This window comes from Artemia sp. Qi Xiang Cuo, chromosome 10 (genome assembly GCF_049724085.1).
Source record: "Artemia sp. Qi Xiang Cuo chromosome 10, ASM4972408v1, whole genome shotgun sequence".
Lineage (NCBI taxonomy): Eukaryota > Metazoa > Arthropoda > Branchiopoda > Anostraca > Artemiidae > Artemia > Artemia sp. Qi Xiang Cuo.
In genome coordinates this window covers 74,586,120-74,605,162 of record NC_142803.1, presented here as the reverse complement: position 1 = coordinate 74,605,162, position 19,043 = coordinate 74,586,120, and the positions used below count along the sequence as shown (strand labels likewise).

At 33.5% G+C, this 19,043-nt stretch overlaps 2 protein-coding genes across 2 annotated transcripts in view; one reads left to right on the top strand and one right to left on the bottom strand.

The window, feature by feature from the left end:
* LOC148948162 (palmitoyl-protein thioesterase 1-like) overlaps window positions 1-8,744 on the top strand; it is a 46,093-nt gene extending 37,349 nt beyond the window's left edge. Inside the window, exons 4-5 of the mRNA XM_089095209.1 lie at window positions 712-864; window positions 8,335-8,744. Coding sequence (XP_088951335.1) covers window positions 712-864; window positions 8,335-8,728 — 547 coding nt within the window. The 3' untranslated portion in view covers window positions 8,729-8,744. The remainder of the gene's footprint in view (window positions 1-711; window positions 865-8,334) is intronic.
* Window positions 1-19,043, bottom strand: part of LOC148948161 (palmitoyl-protein thioesterase 1-like) — a 635,005-nt gene that overhangs the window by 569,993 nt on the left and 45,969 nt on the right. The gene's annotated exons all lie outside the window — the stretch shown is intronic.

Sequence of the window (19,043 nt, the reverse complement as noted above, 5' to 3'; positions counted from 1 at the left end):
TACATCTAACTTGTTCCTGAAGCTGGAAGCCTTCTCTATTTTCTGCTTTAGATAAATAATTATATTTAGAGCTTGTAAAATCTCTGCACCGTGGTATGTATATATCTAGTTTGCTCAGGAAGCTACATACTTTTTCTGCACCGTGGTCCCTCTGTATTTGAATAGTTTGCTCATGAAGTTACATACTTTTTCTGTTTTCTGCTTTAAATGAAGAGCTTTACAATTTTATACACTCTGCTATTATGCTATTATGTGGTATTATGCATTTTATGCAGAATAAATAAAACGTTTCTCAACGTTTTCTTTATGTATATGAAGCTCATGAAGCTTCATATACATATGAAGCTCATGCTCATGAAGCTACATACTTTCTCTTTTTTCTGCTTTAAATGAAGAGCTTTACAATTTTATACACTCTGCTATTATGCTATTATGTGGTATTATGCATTTTATGCAGAATAAATAAAACGTTTCTCACAATAATTATTGGAAAAAAATATTAAGAATACTCTTTTTACTGGGGTTTTCATAAAATCTAATGTTTAATTATCTCGCTGTTATTTGCACTAAATCACTAAAACCATATTATACACATCACCACTTATTAAAAGACACTTGGCTGTCTTATCGGAAAATTATCCTTACAGAAGAGCTACTACTTTTCAGAATTTGTCTTGAAAATTAGTTTATAAAATTCATATTTCATTGTAGGCGGGGACTGGCACAAAGATGCCCAACTCCACCAATGAAAACCCTGGTCACTCTTGGAAGTCAGCATCAAGGGGTTTATGGCCTACCAAAATGTCCTGGGGATAGAAACTATTGCGACTATTTTCGACGAATTCTCAACTTTGCTTATTCCAAGTAAGTTTATGTTTATTATTTAGGGTATATTTTCTTATTATTGGCTACTATGGGCTAGACTTTGTTCTTTACTAGGCTGTTTCTAACGATGCAAGCATGAAACAATAAAATTCTTTAGAAAAGTCATTTTTACAAAAATAGATTGTTAAATACAATAAGAAAATTAAACTTCTTACGTAAAATATTGACGACAGCTAAAAGCACAACATACAATAAAAACTCTGAAACTACGAAAAAAAACACGAAAAACATACAGGATAGAATAATAATCATAGGCAGCAAAATAGCGCTGCCTAAGTAAAGAGCGATGTTGGCACTATGTCTTAATTATTTATTTATGTGTTTCTTTATACCAGGGCACTTTGTAATCGAAATAATTGTCGTAGAAACTTCAAAAAACGCTCATTTGATTGGAAATTGAAAGGGCTTGTGCCTTTTTAATAGTCAAAAGTGATTGAAAGGCAACTAACATCCCTTCCACGCCCACCATTTCCCCAAACACATCCAATCAAAATTTTGAGATATCCATTTTGTTCAACGTAGTTGAAAAATCTAGAAATAATATCTTTGAAGAGGACATTACACCCACAGCCCTCTGGGCAAGGGTTGTAAGTTACGTCCTGGGGGCTTATAAGGTTTTTATTGGAAGCGTTGTCTTAGAAACTCCAAAAAGGGCTCAATCGATTGGAAATTCAAAGGGCTTATGCCCTTTTAAATAATCGAAGTGACCGTAGGGCAACTAACCCCCTCTCACGCCTAGCACTTTCCCAAAGACATCCAAACAAAATTTTGAGATAGCCGCTTTTGTTCCATCACATTTGAGGGTTCTGAAAATTAGGTCTTTGAGGATGACAACCCCCCCACTACCCTCAGGGGAAGGGTTATAAGTTATGCCCTGAAGGCATTAAAAGTTTTTATAGAAAGTGTTGTCGTAGAAACTTCAAAAAGGGCTCATTCGATTGAAAATTGAATTGAGTAGTGTCCTTTTCAATAGTTGAAAGTGACTGGAGGGCTCCTAACCCCCCGTTTCACGCCCACCATTTCCCAAAACACATGCAATCAAAACTTTGAGATAGCCATTTTGCTCAACGTAGTTGAAAGCTCTGGAGATTTGGGCTTTGAGGATGATATATATATATATATATATATATATATATATATATATATATATATATATATATATATATATATATATATATATATATATATATATATATATATATATATATATATATATATATATATATATATATATATATATATATATATATATGTCATCTTTGAGGATGACAGTCCCTCCACATCCCTCAGGGTAAGGGTTCTAAGTTATGACTTGATGGTATACAAGATTTTTAATAGAAAGCATTGTCGTAGAAACATCTCATTTAATTGGAAACTGAAAGGGCTAGTGCCCTTATTAATATTCAAAAGTGAATGAAGGGCAACTAACCCCCCTGTCATGCCCACCATTTCTCCGAACACATCTAATCAAAATTTTGAGATAACGATTTTGTTCAACGTAGTTAAAATTCTGCAAATCATGTCTTTGAGAATGACAACCCCCCCCCCACCCCTCAAGTTAAGGGTTGTAAGTTATGCCCTGGGGGCATACAAGGTTTTTCTTGAAAGTTTTGTCGTAGAAACTTCAAAAAGGGCTCCTTCTATTGGAAATTTTCGTAAGTTATGCCCTGCGGGCATATAAGGTTTTTATAGAAAGCGTTGTTGCAGAAACTTCAAAAAGGACTCATTCAATTGGGAATCGACAGGGCTAATGCCATTATCAATAGTCAAAAGCGATCGGGGGGAGAATGCCCCCCCCCCACTACTATTATTTCCCCAAAAACTTCCAATCAACATTTTGATATAGCCATCTTGTTGAACGTATTTGAAGGGTTTGGAAATTATTTTCTTTAGTATGACCACCCCCAAAGCCATTAGGGCTAAGGTTGTAAGTTATGCCGTTGGGGTATTTAACGTTTTTATAGAAAGTGTTTTCGTAAAAACTTCAAAAAGGTCTCATTCAATTGGAAATTGAGAGGGCTATTGCCTTTTTAATAGTCGAAAGTAATCAGAGGGAGAATTACCCCCCCCCCCATGCCCATCATTTGCCCAAACATTTCCGATCAACATTTTGATATGGTCATTTTGTTTAACTTAATTGAAAGGTCTGGAAATTATGTCTTTGAGGATGACAACGCTCCCCCCAAGGCCTCAGGACAAGGATCGTAAGTTATACCATTGGGGCATATACAGTTTTTATAGAAAGTGTTGTCGTAAAAGCTTCAAAAAGGGCTCATTCGATTGGAAATTGAGAGGAATAGTGAATTTTTTATTAGTCGAAAGTGATCAGAGGGCAAATGCCCCCCCCCCCACGTCCATCCATTTCTCAAGATACTTCCAATCGAAATTTTGAGTTAGCAATTTGGTTCAACGTATCAGACAGGTCTGTAAATTATGTCTTTGAGGATAACAAATCCCCTAGCCCTCAGGGCAAGGGTTTTAAGTTATGCCCTGGGGAATTAGGTTTTTATAGAAAGCGTGGCCATATAAACTTCGGAGGGGGCTCATTGTTTTGGTAATCAGACGCGCTAGTGCTCTTTTTAAGAGTCAACGTGATCGGAGGGTAGCTATCCCTCCTCCCAAACACACATCTCGTATTGTACCGAAATGCATCTAATAGAAATTTTGTGATAGCCATTCTATTTAAAATTGTCTTAATATCATATAACAAGACTTTTGGGGTTGAAACAAACCCCAGAGATTAGGGACAAGGGTTGTAAGTTATGCCCATGGGGTATTTAAGGTTTTTGTGGAAGGGATGGTTGTTCAACTTCAGAAGAGGCTCAGTCTTTCTCCCTGAAAAAAATACGCCAATATAAAACGAACAGAAATTAATTTAAAAAAAATTCCACATAATAAGTTTTTCAACAAAAATAAGAAAAGAACTCCATTAAACCAAAAATGAACAAAAAAAAGAATCAAAGAATCTACCAAGCATACAACCACCACAAATCAGTATCAATAAATAAATGAAATCCAAATTCAAACAGAAATCAAAATTTCTTGTTTTGAGTGAAACTCAAAACGAGTAGAAATTAATATGAATAGGGTTCTAAACCCCTATGCTTTCTAAAAGCAAGAACATAATTTGTGCTTTGCTGAAAAATTCTTTTATATATTTTCGCTTTTATAACTTTAAGAAATCGAAATTAATTAAGATTTTAAGGAATAAATATCAGCAAGAGTATATTAAATTGACAATGCACATTTTTTTCAGTAAATCCATTTGATTTTTTTTCAGTAAAGTAAAAATTATATTCTGGCTTTTAAAAGAAAATAATGGTCACAGTGCATTGAATACAGTCTAGCCAAAGTCATGTGAGAACATTTGCCGTAGACATAGCATAACCTACCTTCAGTTTATTCCTGGGAGGAAAGAATAGTCTGCAGAGGAAAAAATAGCTGATACAGAAAAGCAAATACCAGGGCCATATCCAGGATTTCTGCTTTGGGAGGGGGGGTGTTTTACACGAAAATCTTTTCGGGGGAGGGGGAAAGTTTACAAAAAATACTTCAAAAAAGCATGAAAAAAATATTTATATCCTTTGTTGTTACGTTTTTACGAGTCATACAAACATTTCGGGGGGGGGGGATTGTTCAAACCCTTTAAACCCTCCTTGAATACGGCCTTTGCAAATACCACTTCAGTGCCGGATCTAGCTCAGCACCAACATAGCACGTAAGCAAACAAATCGATGAATAAAGACACAAACATTTTTCATATGTCTTATTTATGACACAAAGTTCGACTGTTGAAACCATTTGAATCTAATCAAAAACTATTGGTATCATATTCTATTGGTATCCTTTTGGTATCTATTGATATCCTTTTGGTATCTATTGGTATCCTTTTTGTGTCAAAATAGGATGAAAAGGAGCCGATAGTTATAGTAAGGAGTTATAAAAGGAGCCGATAGTTATAGTAAGGAGTTATAAAAGGAGCCGATAGATATAGTAAGGAGTTATAAAAGGAGCCGATAGATATAGTAAGGAGTTATAAAAGGAGCCGATAGATATAGTAAGGAGTTATAAAAGGAGCCGATAGATATAGTAAGGAGTTATAAAAGGAGCCGATAGATATAGTAAGGAGTTATAAAAGGAGCCGATAGATATAGTAAGGAGTTATAAAAGGAGCTGATAGTTATAGTAAGGAGTTATAAAAGGAGCCGATAGTTATAGTAAGGAGTTATAAAAGGAGCCGATAGATATAGTAAGGAGTTATAAAAGGAGCCGATAGATATAGTAAGGAGTTATAAAAGGAGCCGATAGTTATAGTAAGGAGTTATAAAAGGAGCCGATAGATATAGTAAGAGATAAGTAAGAGATAGTAAGCATGACGATAGTAAGCTGACTTAGCTGACTCGGTGGCAAAATGCCACCGAGTTAGCATAAAATCTAGCTGAGACAGTAGCTTTTATCTTCCGGGTCCTTAATGTGGAACTGGACCTGTGGATCTTCAGAGTAGTTTCTACTACTCACTTCTGAAATATCCATAAAACCAGACTATCCACAAATACCTAAATATTGTTTGGCCTTCATGCCATACAATACCATGGCTATTATACCCTTTTATACCATGGCTATCATACCAATTGAAGACAAAACTGCAAGCACAGTCACAAAGATCCAAAGAAATCCCACAGATAATGGACAACATGGAGTGACATTGCTATAAAAGTCGTCGTGATTTCCTGTAAACCTTGAAAAAAAAATGTAAAATAGCGTATTTAGGCCACAATTTGTGGATTCTTGAGCGAGAGGAGAGAGGGGTTTTCATTGAGTTTTGCTAAGATTTTTTTTGTACAGGCTTGTGGCTGTAATGTCTTAAAAATATTGGGCTCCTCTTAGAACATAAACTAATTGTTGTATCTCTTTTAAAGTTTGATACATTTGTATTAATAGAAGTAAAAACTACATAAATTAAACGGAAAAAAAACTTTTGAGAAATTTTTTCTGCTAGTGAGGAGTTTTTTAGGAGGAGGCTACTACACATGGAAGGCTACTATATGGAAATATGATCTATATTTTCGGGTTGGCATTTTTTATTTGGGTGTTGTACTTTCGGAATGGAAAATGGGAGATAAACTCCTTTCCCACTTTTGAAAACATATATTTGCACCAAGTTTTGGAGACAACAACCATTGCAAGAAAAATGGGACTGCAAAAGTGGTGATGCTGAAAACGATTTGTCACTTTAAGATTCCACCCTAAATTTTAGAAAGAGGTGATTTCCTTTTTGACATCCAGCTTGACATTTAGTCTTATTAGTCATAAGCTGTTATTGATTAACGCTAAGAAAATCAGACCCTGCACGATCTGTTCCACAATTCTTTTTCAATTTATTTGTTGAGGAGGGGTTGGGGGTCAAAATAGCAAAACAGCTAATCCTGGAAAGTTCTAAAATCAATTTTTTTCGAGGAGGAGATGATCAAAAATTAGGTGAATTAAAAGGAGATGATCAGATGAGGAGAAGATGAGGAGGAGATGATCAAAAATTAGGTGAATTAAAAGGAGATGATCAGATGAGGAGAAGATGAGGAGGAGATGATCAAAAATTAGGTGAATCTTAAGGCAAAACTTACAAGTAAGTTTGAAAAACGTGAGATTTCAGTGGGACTAGGTAAAAGTAGTTGCTATCTCGGCTTCATTTTATGCATCCTTGTTGATATTTCTTACAATTTTTGTTGGTAATTCATGTATTATCGATTTTTTTTATACAAATGTTATTATTGTGAATGTTTTTGGGTTTTTTTTACTAGAGATATCGGCTAATTGTTTTGGAATTTCTGGTAACAATTCCTGGAATTTCGAGTACAAAGATTTTTGGGATCGTCAATATCTCAGTATTTCTTGGTTAGTGATTTTTTTTTTCTTATAAAATCCCGGCTGCACAGTTGTCAATCTTGGCTCCAAATAACGGAGTTTCGGTTCCATAAAATAAAACCTTTACGACAAAAGTTGCAATCTGGATTATGAAACTCTGCGGATTATGACCACATTGATGAATCAAAGTGGCATCCATACAAAGAAAATGTATTTGGAACCAAACTTATTAAAACCGTAAAAAATATTATCTTTTGCAAGTTTGAATTGTTTTTTAGTCAATAAACATTAAAATGATAAAAATTTATGTCTTCACCAAAAAGTGCTAAATAAAAGAAAGTAGAATAAACATTTTTTAAATCGAAACATCAAATGCAGTGACGAAACAGTTTTCTTAAAATTGGTTTCAATGAAAAAGTCCTTATACCAATAATATCATATGATTTAGATATTAGGATTGTATGTTCTGTCAAATTTTCCAACATTTAATGTTAAAAGTAATCTAAAAAATCAGCAAAGGTAAACTAGCTGTTATGCATTCCTTAATCATCCTAATATCAAGATTATTTCTTAATCTGAATCTCTTATGCATTCTAATGGTGTTCTTAATCTAAACTCAATTATTAAACCAGAACCACATATGTAACCGAGCAAAATTATGTTTCAAGGTGACTTTTCTCATTTAGATTAATGCTAAATCCACTTTGTAAATTGTTTTACACAACTTACAAAGTGGGTATTTATGCACAATGTATGACTGTATTCAGCCAGTGGCTGTAGAATAAAGAGCCTACCCAACAGAATAAAAAATTACAGATTTAATTGATTGCTTTGCAGTAAATTCTAGTTTTTGACTGTTTTCTGCTGCAAAGAAAGTTTTGTCTCGAATAATGTCTAGTGCTATCATTTTGATACAAATATATTTGTAAATATTTTGTAGATATTTGTCCTAATGGGGGGAGCTAATCAAGTACATTTAGAAGGACAACGCTATCCAACATTGGGTGAAAGGGTGTTTGAAATCAATCCGGAATGACGGCGTGCCGTTTAACTCTTATTTACCTTTTATTTGGAGAAACATATTTGGCTGAAGCATCCAATTTAGGTTCTTAGGGGCAGCACTTTCATCTTTTCTATTTTGAAAGTATTTTGAGACTAAAATAGAATATCATTCTCATTACCCAGCCCATAAATTGGTTGGAGGGGCTGGAGTATCACTGAAAACATGGGCGTAGGCAGCATTAGGCAGCATATTGTCTAGGGGGGGCAGTCGATAGTGTGATGGAGTTTTATCAACTGCTTTTTCCAAACCATCTGCTTTGTCAGCCATATCTAATGTAAATTTGAAGGTCTGGGGGGGGGGGGCGGCAGCTGCCCCCCATGCCCCCCTCCCTACGCCCATGACTGAAAATGAAGTTTGTTAGAAGGACACCTGCCTCTTCAAACTTTTAAAAATTGTGATCGAAAAATCCATTACCTTTGTTGCTTTTCTGAAGTGCAATTTTCGGATACACAGTTACGTTCAGGATGTCGTTCATTTTTTTTCCTTTTTTTAACCTTTTAATTTATATATTCTTTCTTTTATAGCTGGGCTCAGAGAATACTAGCACCAGCAGGCTACTGGCATGATCCTCTTGATGAACAAACGTACAAGAAGAAGAGTAAATTTCTGGCAGATATCAACAATGAAGTTTTCATTAACCAAAAATACAGAACAAATATTTTAAGGCTTCAGAAACTAGTATTGGTCAAATTTAATAACGATACTACAGTACAGCCCAAAGAATCCTCATGGTTTGAATTTTATAAGCCTGAAACACTTACCATTCAGAGATTAAATCAAAGCTCTCTTTGGATTGAAGATAGAATTGGCTTAAGACAGATGGGAAATCGTCTTGTTCTTGTTGCCACGAATGGAGACCATCTTCAGTTTACTGAAGAATGGCTTTTAACCAGTATTGTTCGACCTTATTTCAAATAACTCATAAAAAGATTTATATTTTTTTAACATATTTTAAGGTATGTTATATTTTTATATTACATTATTGGACACACTCACAACGATGTACGCTATGTGTGGATTTATATCTTTTTCAAAACATTAATTAAGAAAGTATGTAATTTATTCTGTTATTAAAATGTTTAAATTGTATTCCGTTTTTTACATCTAGAGATTAGTCTTATGAAGATACCTATTCCACACTTTAAAATGAGTGTCCAAAAAATCTTTTAACTTTTAAATACAATTTATATGAGCAATTTTCTTTTAATATCAATTAAAAGCTGACAAAAGACTTTTTATGAGAAAACAATAAATGTTTACTAAGATAATTTTAAATGCAACAAAAATTAGTAGAATTTAATAATAGATATCATTTTTGTCAAAAAATTAAACTTATGTTAAAAAGCATTTTATTGATTTTTTTAACTTTAAAAAGGTGCTTTTTATGCAAACTCAATGAAGTACGTTCCATGAAGTACTTTTACATATTGGGTTTTAGAACACGATTTTCCAAATATGAGTTTACGGGAAAACCCTTACGAATGGCGCAAATGAAAAAAAAAACAAAAAAAAAACTTTTCAAGAATTTTCTGGTAAAATTATCTACAAAACACACCATCCAGAAAATTTACCAATTTCATTGTCAGGGTTTCATTGTAATATTTTCATCATATTACGGCTGTTTAAAAACAGATTGGACCCGCCCTTTCTTTCTTGATCTGAAATTAAAAAAAAAAAATTCTTCTGATTTTCAAAATCTTGATTTTGACATCCTCGCTGTGACATTTCTTTTTGTGATGAGTTCCTGTGTTTATAATATATTATGTCTTAGTGAGGTATATAAAAAAAGTTCTGTGTCTTAATCAGACATACTGTCAATTTGATCCACTTGTCATTGTGGTATTGTAAAATGATACTACAGTATATTTTCAAGATTATTTTTACTTTCTAAATTCTTGCTCCCACTTAGATAAAATTACTGCAGGCATTCTTAGTTGTTTTTTTTTTGTAAATTTTATGCATATCAATCAATTTCGAAAATATGGTAAGATATATCAGAAAAAAATCATTTCGTAAAAAGAATCCTGCCAGAAAATAGATTTAAGATAACATCTTTAAACTCTGTACAATGAAAATTGATCAAAAAAGGGGTGCTTTATTAATTAATAAAAAAATTACAAATTATCTTACAAAAATTATGACCAAACGCAGCGTAATAAATTGAAAATATATCACCCAGTTCAAACAAACAACATCCTCAACAATAACGTTGAGAGAGAAGTTTTTGAGTATTAAGATAAGAACAAAATATCAAAAACAGGCATTGCCAATGGATAGGGATAATTTCTGAATTATTCAATTGAATAGTCTTATCATAAGACATATACAAATTTAATTATCCAGTCTTGAAGAGCTCAAATGCTAGCTTTTTTGAATAAAAAAAGATGTGTCGTTTTTTAAAGAAAAGTTTAATTAGAAAAGTAGGATCATTTCGAGTATCAGATAAGCCTACCGAGAGTCATATATTGCTAGTTGGTCAATTCTAGTCATTTGAATGCATTGTTTCAGACAAGGGGAATTGGGATCTGTATCTCTTTATTTTAAACTGTGTATATCTAATAAACTAAATAATGTTCAGACTACTCGCTTTGTAGAGAATTATAACGTCTTATTCTTAAATTACGTAGAGGACATTCTTTTAATTAATGGTACACAGAAAAGGGCTTTCTGATTCTGGTAATTTTTTTGGCGCTTCTTCTTCCACTATTGAACTGTCTGTGAATGCTGATAAGTGTAAGTTCCTGTTTTTCAATGTTAAAGCTTTTTTCTAGATCATCAATTAGTTGTCAGAATTTTTCTATACCTTCTGTTGAATCTTTTAAATGGTTGGGAAAGTCGATTACAAATAATTCACAGTCATTTCGTTCGTTCATAATTTCTGACACTAAGCTCAAGCTCCAATTTGGGTATTCTAGAATCATTCTCCTGTAAAGCTGTGCTTGACCTAACGCGACCACTCCATCCTATCTATCTGCTTTATTTCAAATTTTACTCAAAAAATATGTCCGTGCTCTCCACTTGCCGTATTTTCTGCCTCCAAGATTTTTACTTTATTTACCACCATAGTATAAGAATCAGAAAGTTAAGCACAATTTAATAATCCAAATAAAACGGCAAAATTGGCCCTATATGTATAAACTTTATTACATATATGTAAATTCTACTTCCATATATGTAATGTCGATGTAAATTTGTGATATAGACATATATGTGACGTCAAGTGTCATTTGAGAAATTTTTGATTGTACAATTTCGCTTTTTAGATTTATATATAGACGGTAGAACAAAAGGTAAATAGTATTTGTCCCTTACTGTCATGTACTTTGAATTAAACTTCTTGCAAAAATGTTGATCAATCTTATTATTCATAGCAAGCTGTTTAAAACAGAAGTGAAGAGCAATAAAAATGTTATAAGTAGTGAAAAGCAACTTGTCTTTCTTAATTATTTAAAACAACTTTTTCCACAAAATAAGTTTTCAAAGAAAAGTAAATATTTCCATTAAACTGAAGATGAGCAAAAATAATCTTCCTCATCGCGTAAAACTACCTCAAATCTCCATCAATAAATACATAAAACTCAAAACAAGCAGAAATTACAATAAATAACAGAGTCAAACTCAAAATGTAAAAAATTTAAAAAAGAGAAAACATTTAAAATGAGTTCTGATTTCAGTAAAGTATAAGTTATATTCTAGTATTGAAAATACATAAAACTCAAAACAAGCAGAAATTACAATAAATAACAGAGTCAAACTCAAAATGTTAAAAATTTAAAAAAGAGAAAACATTTAAAATGAGTTCTGATTTCAGTAAAGTATAAGTTATATTCTAGTATTGAAAATACATAAAACTCAAAACAAGCAGAAATTACAATAAATAACAGAGTCAAACTCAAAATGTTAAAAATTTAAAAAAGAGAAAACATTTAAAATGAGTTCTGATTTCAGTAAAGTATAAGTTATATTCTAGTATTGAAAATACATAAAACTCAAAACAAGCAGAAATTACAATAAATAACAGAGTCAAACTCAAAATGTTAAAAATTTAAAAAAGAGAAAACATTTAAAATGAGTTCTGATTTCAGTAAAGTATAAGTTATATTCTAGTATTGAAAATACATAAAACTCAAAACAAGCAGAAATTACAATAAATAACAGAGTCAAACTCAAAATGTTAAAAATTTATAAAAGAGAAAACATTTAAAATGAGTTCTGATTTCAGTAAAGTATAAGTTATATTCTAGTATTGAGAATGCTTGGGGGATGTCGGCCCTACTGAGGCTAATTTCTGATCGTTTTGAGTATGGCTCAGTTATTTATTGTAATTAATTAAAAAAAACTTTCCGAAAAATAAGTTTTTCAAAGAAAAGTAAAGGCCATTTTAAAATTAAGCTCAGTATATACAGATACCTGTTAAAATTCAAACTCAAAACGACCAGAAATTACTATTAAGTAACAAATGAAACCCAAAACGAACAGAAATTAAGTAAGCAATCATAGCAAGAAACATTCAGCAAGTAGTAACATAAACGAATAAATACATCTTCAAGCGAGTAATGCTTGGATTGAATATGAATGTCAAGCTTAAAACGAAAACAAATATTTTGCTATTAAAGTATAAATGAAACATAAAACGAACAGAAATTGAATAAACAATCAATGCGAACAAACATATAATATATATTAATGTAAATGAATAAATAGATCTTAAAACGAGTGAAACTTAATTTGAATATGCAAATCAAGTTTGAATCGAATAAAAATAACTACAAATAAGAGTTTGGGTATCGTATCACTGCAGAAGCCTAAAATCTACTGCGTCATTGGCGCTTTACTGAAAATAATTCTTTGAAATATTTTCACTTTTGTAACTTTAGGAAATCAAAAATTAATTAAGATTTTAGGGAATAAATATCAGCATATTCAAATTCAAATTCAAATTAATTTATTTAACATAAAAAAATACAAACAAATTTACAGCGGCCATCTATAAAAACCCGAAGGTTTGTTTCGATGGCTGCAAATCCAATATTATAAAGCTCTACATCCATATAAAAACTATCTCTTTACGGGGAAAAATCAGCACTTGAACTGAATCAACATAGAGAACATCTCCTACTCTAAAAGGTTTACACTCTAGAAATCGCAAGTGAGAAATATCACATATCATCCTTAAAACATACACTCGAAAAAAAAAAGAAAAAAAAAAGATACATCTAACTAAATCAACTATGACAAAATCAGTAAGTATCAGCTAGGCTATAGAGCCGACTCCGTGCGCTTTGGCTGGGTAATTTCGCGAAAATGCAACCATTATCTGTCCAAACAATTTTCAAACCAAACATTAATCAAATTCAAAAATCTAACCATTCAGATTATAACCCAACAGGTAACGTTTCACTCTACTCTTGAGCTGGCCTACATTATCAACTTGTCTAATAGCATCCGGGAGGGAATTTCACACCCCCGGTCACGCAAAATGAGTTAGAAATGCAGCAAGTTGAGTCTTCCGAAGATCCGATGCAAGGTCATTCGCATTTCTAGTCTCATAACAGTGATAAGATGAGTTATCTTTAAAAATTTCCCAAAATACCTCCGGTGAACACTTATTCAAACATTGATAAATAAAAATTGCTAACTGGTAATCCCGTAACTGATAAACATTTAAAATTTTCAAACTTGTAAAGCAATTCAACGTGCTATTTTCAAAATGAATGTAATTACCTAAAATACGAACTATTTTATTCTGTAAAATTTGGACCTTTCTAAAACTTGAAATAAAACTACTAGTCCATAGCATGCAACCATACGATAAATAAGGGCTAACAATAGAATGATATAGTAAAAGTAAAACATTTGACGGTAGTTGATTTTTCAGTCTTCGTATCACACCCAACCCTCTTGAAATCTTAACTGCCACAAGATCACAATGTGATTTCCAACTTAAATTAAAATCAAGACTCAAGCCCAAATATTTAACACTATTTACATGCTTTAAAAATTCACCGTTAAAAACAATTTTATTATCTAAAACACATGAAACTCCATTTCTACAAAATGTCACGAAATTTGTTTTTGAAATATTCACTACCAAATAACTAGAATTTGTAAAACTTATCAATTCAGCGAGGGCCTTATTTGTCTTCTCAATGAACTGGTTCAGACAAGTAGCTGTAATCGTAAACACCGTGTCATCAGCAAAAGACGTTATAAGTGCATCTGATATATAAAAACGCATGGTGTCAACGTAAATTAGATAAAGAAGTGGGCCAAGCACTGAACCCTGAGGCACACCGGAATTAACGATAAAAGTTTTTAAAATAGAATTTTTAATAGAGACTCGAATAATACGCTGGTTAAGATAAGATTCAAACCATTTCAGAATAACCCCTTGGATCCCTAAACGGCTTAGCCTATTTAATAAAATTTTATGAACCACCGTGTCAAAAGCCTTTCTAAAGTCTATAAATACTGAAAGTACCAGTACACTTTTTTCGAGAGCAACATTGATGAAATATGTTAGGTGCTGGACTGCATGTATTGCAGAGTGGTTTTTCCTGAATCCAAACTGTGTATCACTAAGAAAACCGTTAGTAGTCAGATGGTTATAAAGTCGTCGATGCATCACTTTTTCATACAGCTTAGCAAATAGGGGCAATATTGAAATCGGCCTCCAATTAGACGGATCAGTTTTTGAACCCCCTTTGTGAAGCGGAATAACTTTAGCCTCTTTCTATATGTATATTAAATTGACAATGCACATTTTTTTTCAGTAAACTCATTTGATTTTTTTTCTGTAAAGTACAAATTATATTCTGGCTTTTAGAAAGCACAGGGGTTTTCGACACTACTCACATTAATTTATGCTCGTTTTGAATTTGACTCTTATATTTATTTTAATTTTTGTTCGTTTTGGGTTTCATTTATTTATTGATACTGATTTGGGGTGGTGGTATGCTTGGTAGACTATATGATAGTCCGGACGCCTGGTGTTGAAAATGTGAACCACACAACGACGGAATGGGGTTGCTACAAGAATTAGCCTACCCTCCACCCTCTAAATTGGCCATGCGGATTCAAAAATACCAATGGCACTTGCTTGCGAGTGGTGGAACACTCCGAAACTTGACATTTTATTATATTTTGGTGTTTCATGCAAGAAAATGCATGTTCCGCAAAGTTTGAGGTGCAGTTTTCCGGTCAAATAGAAATGCCTAGAACAATAGAATGTTTTCAGAACAAACTAACACGATTAGTTACAAAAAATGGCAGAGTTAAAAAAAATGGCAAAACTATATGAGTCTTGAACAATCTTGGAAAGTATAAACAAAATCAAATTGAATATTAGATATGTAATGATATTAGTTGTTGAAAGATCCATCAGTTCAAGATTTTTTTTTCACTGTAATTTTTATTTTTATTTTCAATGCTATAAGAACTGGAAAAGAATAAATTTGTAATCTACGAGTAATTCATTTTCAGTAAAGCACCAATGACGCAGAAGGCTTTAGGTTTTTACAGTTAAAAAAGGGGGCAGTATCCAAATTTTGCTTGTAGTGAAACTATATTTGTCTTGACCGATCTTGAAAAGAACTAATAAATTAAACTGAATATTTGATGCATAATGATATTAATTGCTAAATGCTCATCAGTTCAAAATTTTACTGTAATTTTAATATTTATCTTCAATATTAAGTACAAAAGAAAACATTTGTAATATAATTCGTTTTCAGTAAAGTGCCAATGACGCAGTAGGTTTTAGGGTTCTGTAGTGATACGATACTCAAACTCTTGTTTGTAGCTATTTTTATTCGATTTAAACTTGATTTGCATATTCAACTTAAGTTTCCCTCGTTTAAAAATTTATTCACTCGTTAACATTTATATATATTGTACGTTTGTATATATTGATTGTTTGTTTAATTTCTGCTCGTTTTATTTTTCATTTATAATTTCAAAGCAAAATATTTGTTTTCGTTTTAAGCTTGATTTTCATATTCAATCTAAGTATTACTCGCTTTAAGATCTATTTATTCATTTATATTATTACTTGTTGTATGTTTTTGCTATGATTGCCATAATTTAAAACCCTTGTCCTGAGGGTTGTGGGGGATTTTCCTCCTCAAAAACAGGTTTTCTATCTGAAAATCAACTACGCTGAACAAAATGGATATCTCAAAATTTTGATTGGATGTGTTTGGGGGAATGATGGTCGTGGGGGGGGCTAGTCACCCTCCAATCTCTTTCGACCATTAAAAAGGGCACTATCCCTTTGAATTTCCAATCAAATGAGCCTTTATTGAAGTTTCTACGGCAACGTTTTCTATAAAAGCCTTATATGCCCCCAGGGCATATCTTAAAACCCTTGCCCTGAAGGTTCTAGGGGAGTGTCCTCCTCAAAAACATATTTTCTATCTGGAAATCAACCACGCTGAACAAAATGACTATCTCAAAATTTTGATTGCATATGTTTGGGGAAATGATGGGCGGGGGGGAAGGGGGCTATTTACACTCCAATCACTTTCGACAATGAAAAAGGGCACTATCCCTTTGAATGTCCAATCGAATGAGCCTTTTTTGAAGTTTCTATGACAACGCCTTCTATAAAAACCTTATATGCCCCCAGGGCATAATTTAAAACCCTTGCCCTGAGGGTTGTGGGGGATTTTCCTCCTCAAAAACAGGTTTTCTATCTGAAAATCAACTATGCTGAAGAAAATGGCTATCTCAAAATGTTAATTGGATGTGTTTGGGGGAATGATGGTCATGGGGGGGGGGCAAGTTGCCCTACAATCACTTTCGACTATTAAAAAGGGCACTATTCCTTTGAATTTCCAATCGAATGAGCCTTTATTGAAGTTTCTACGACAACGCTTTCTATAAAAACCTTATATGCCCCCAGGGCGTATCTTAAAACCCTTGCCCTGAAGGTTATGGGGGAGTGTCCTCCTCAAAAATATATTTTCTATCTGGAAATCAACCACGCTGAACAAAAAGGCTATATCAAAATTTTGATTGGATGTGTTTGGGGAAATGATGGCCGTGGGGGGGGGGCTAGTTTCACTCCAACCATTTATTTAATTCCTTTTCGTTTTGGGTTTCATTTATTCTTTAATAGTAATTTCTGGTTGTTTTGAGTTTAAATTTTAACAGGTATTTGTATCTTCTGAGCTTAAGTTTAAAATGGCCTTTACTTTTCTTTGAAAAACTCATTTTTCGGATTTTTTTTAAATTAATTTTTGTTCGTTTTTGATTGCAAAAAGTTTCAAGTTTTTTTGGCATGGGGGGGCGGGGGTTCTGGCTGTCCGATTATTCTTGACTTTCAAAAACGGATCTAGAACTGTTAATGTAAATTAATGAGGCTTTTTTCACAGTCTATACGATTACCTCTTTGATAAAAACCTTATATATGAACAATAGACAGCTTGCATAACTTGTGGACAGTGATTGACAACAATGAATGGATTGAAAAATAGCTCCAATAAGAGGGTTTAGACCTTTGCATCTTTCACAGAGTATGTATTTTAACCTTATAATTGGATAATTATAATAGATTTCCTATGTTTTCTTCCCATAAGAAAACCCCTTCCCATAAGTTATAAACCCCCCTTAATAAGTTATGCCCCAGGACATAACTTACAACGCCTACCCCTGGGCCCTGGTGGGCTTTGTCGACACCGGAGTTTTTTGTTATCAGAAATTTGAACTATTTTAACAAAATGTCTATCTCATAATTTTTATCTGATGCATTTTGGGAGTGGAGGAGGGAAAGGGGCTAGTTGCCCTTCAATCTCTTTTGACTCTTAAAAAGTGAACAAGAACTTCCTATTTTCGAGCAAATGAGCCCTCTCTAAAGTTTATACGAGCATCCCTTCCATAAGAAATAATATGAAGGATTTGGAGCACCCTTAAATTACAACCCTTGCCCTGAGGGCTTTGGGGGAGATGTAATCCTCAAAGACCTAATTTCCAGAACTTGAAACTACGTTTAATAAAATGGCTGTCTTAAAATGTTGATTGGATGTGTTTTGGGAAAAGGTGGGCGTGAGAGGGGGGTTAGTTGCCCTCAAATCACTTTCGACTATTACAAAGGGCACTAGCCCTCGGAATTTCCAATCGAATGAGCCTTTTTTGAAGTTTCTATGACACCGCCTTCTATGAAAACCTTATATGCCCCCAGGGCATAACTTAAAAACCCTGGCCCTGAGGGTTGTGGGGGATTGTCCTCCTCAAAAACATATTTTCTATCTGGAAATCAACTACGCTGAACAAAATGGCTATCTCAAAATTTCGATTGGATCTGTTTGGGGGGATGACGGGCGTGGGGGGGCTAGTTGCCCTCCAATCACTTTCGACTATTAAAAGGGGCACTAGCCCTTTGAATTTTCTATTGAATGTGCCTGTTTTGAAGTTTCTACGACAACGCCTTCTATAAAAACCTTATATGCCGCCAGGGCATAACTTAAAACTCTTGCCCTGAGTATTGTGGGGGATTGTCCTCCTCAAAACATATTTTCTATCAGGAAATCAGCTACACTGAACAAAATGGCTATCTCAAAAATTTGATTGGATGTGTTTGGGGAAATGAAGGGCGTGGGGGGGCTAGTTGCCCTCCATTCACTTTTGACTATTAAAAAGGGCACTAGGACTTTAATTTCCAGAGCCTGTTTTGAAGTTTCTACAACAACGCCTTCTATAAAAACTTTATATGCCCCCAGGGCATAACTTAAAACCCTTGCCCTGAGGGTTGTGGGGGATTGTCCTCCTCAAAAGTATATTTTCAATCTGGAAATAAACTATGCCGAGCAAAAATTGCTATCTCAAAATTTTGATTGGATGTGTTTGGGGGAATGATGGGCGTGGGGGGGGGGGTTAGTTGCCCACCAATCCCTTTTGACTATTAAAAATGGCACTATCCCTTTGAATTTCCAATCGAATGAGCCTTTTTTGAAGTTTCTAAGATAACGCCTTCTATAAAAAAACCTTATATGCCCCCAGGCCATAATGTAAAACCCTTGCCCTGAGGGTTGTGGGGGATTTTTCTCCTCAAAAACAGGTTTTCTATCTGAAAATCAACTACGCTGAACAAAATGGATATCTCAAAATTTTGATTGGATGTGTTTGGGGGAATGATGGTCGTGGGGGGGGGGGGGGCTAGTCACCCTCCAATCTCTTTCGACCATTAAAAAGGGCACTATCCGTTTGAATTTCCAATCGAATGAGCATTTATTGA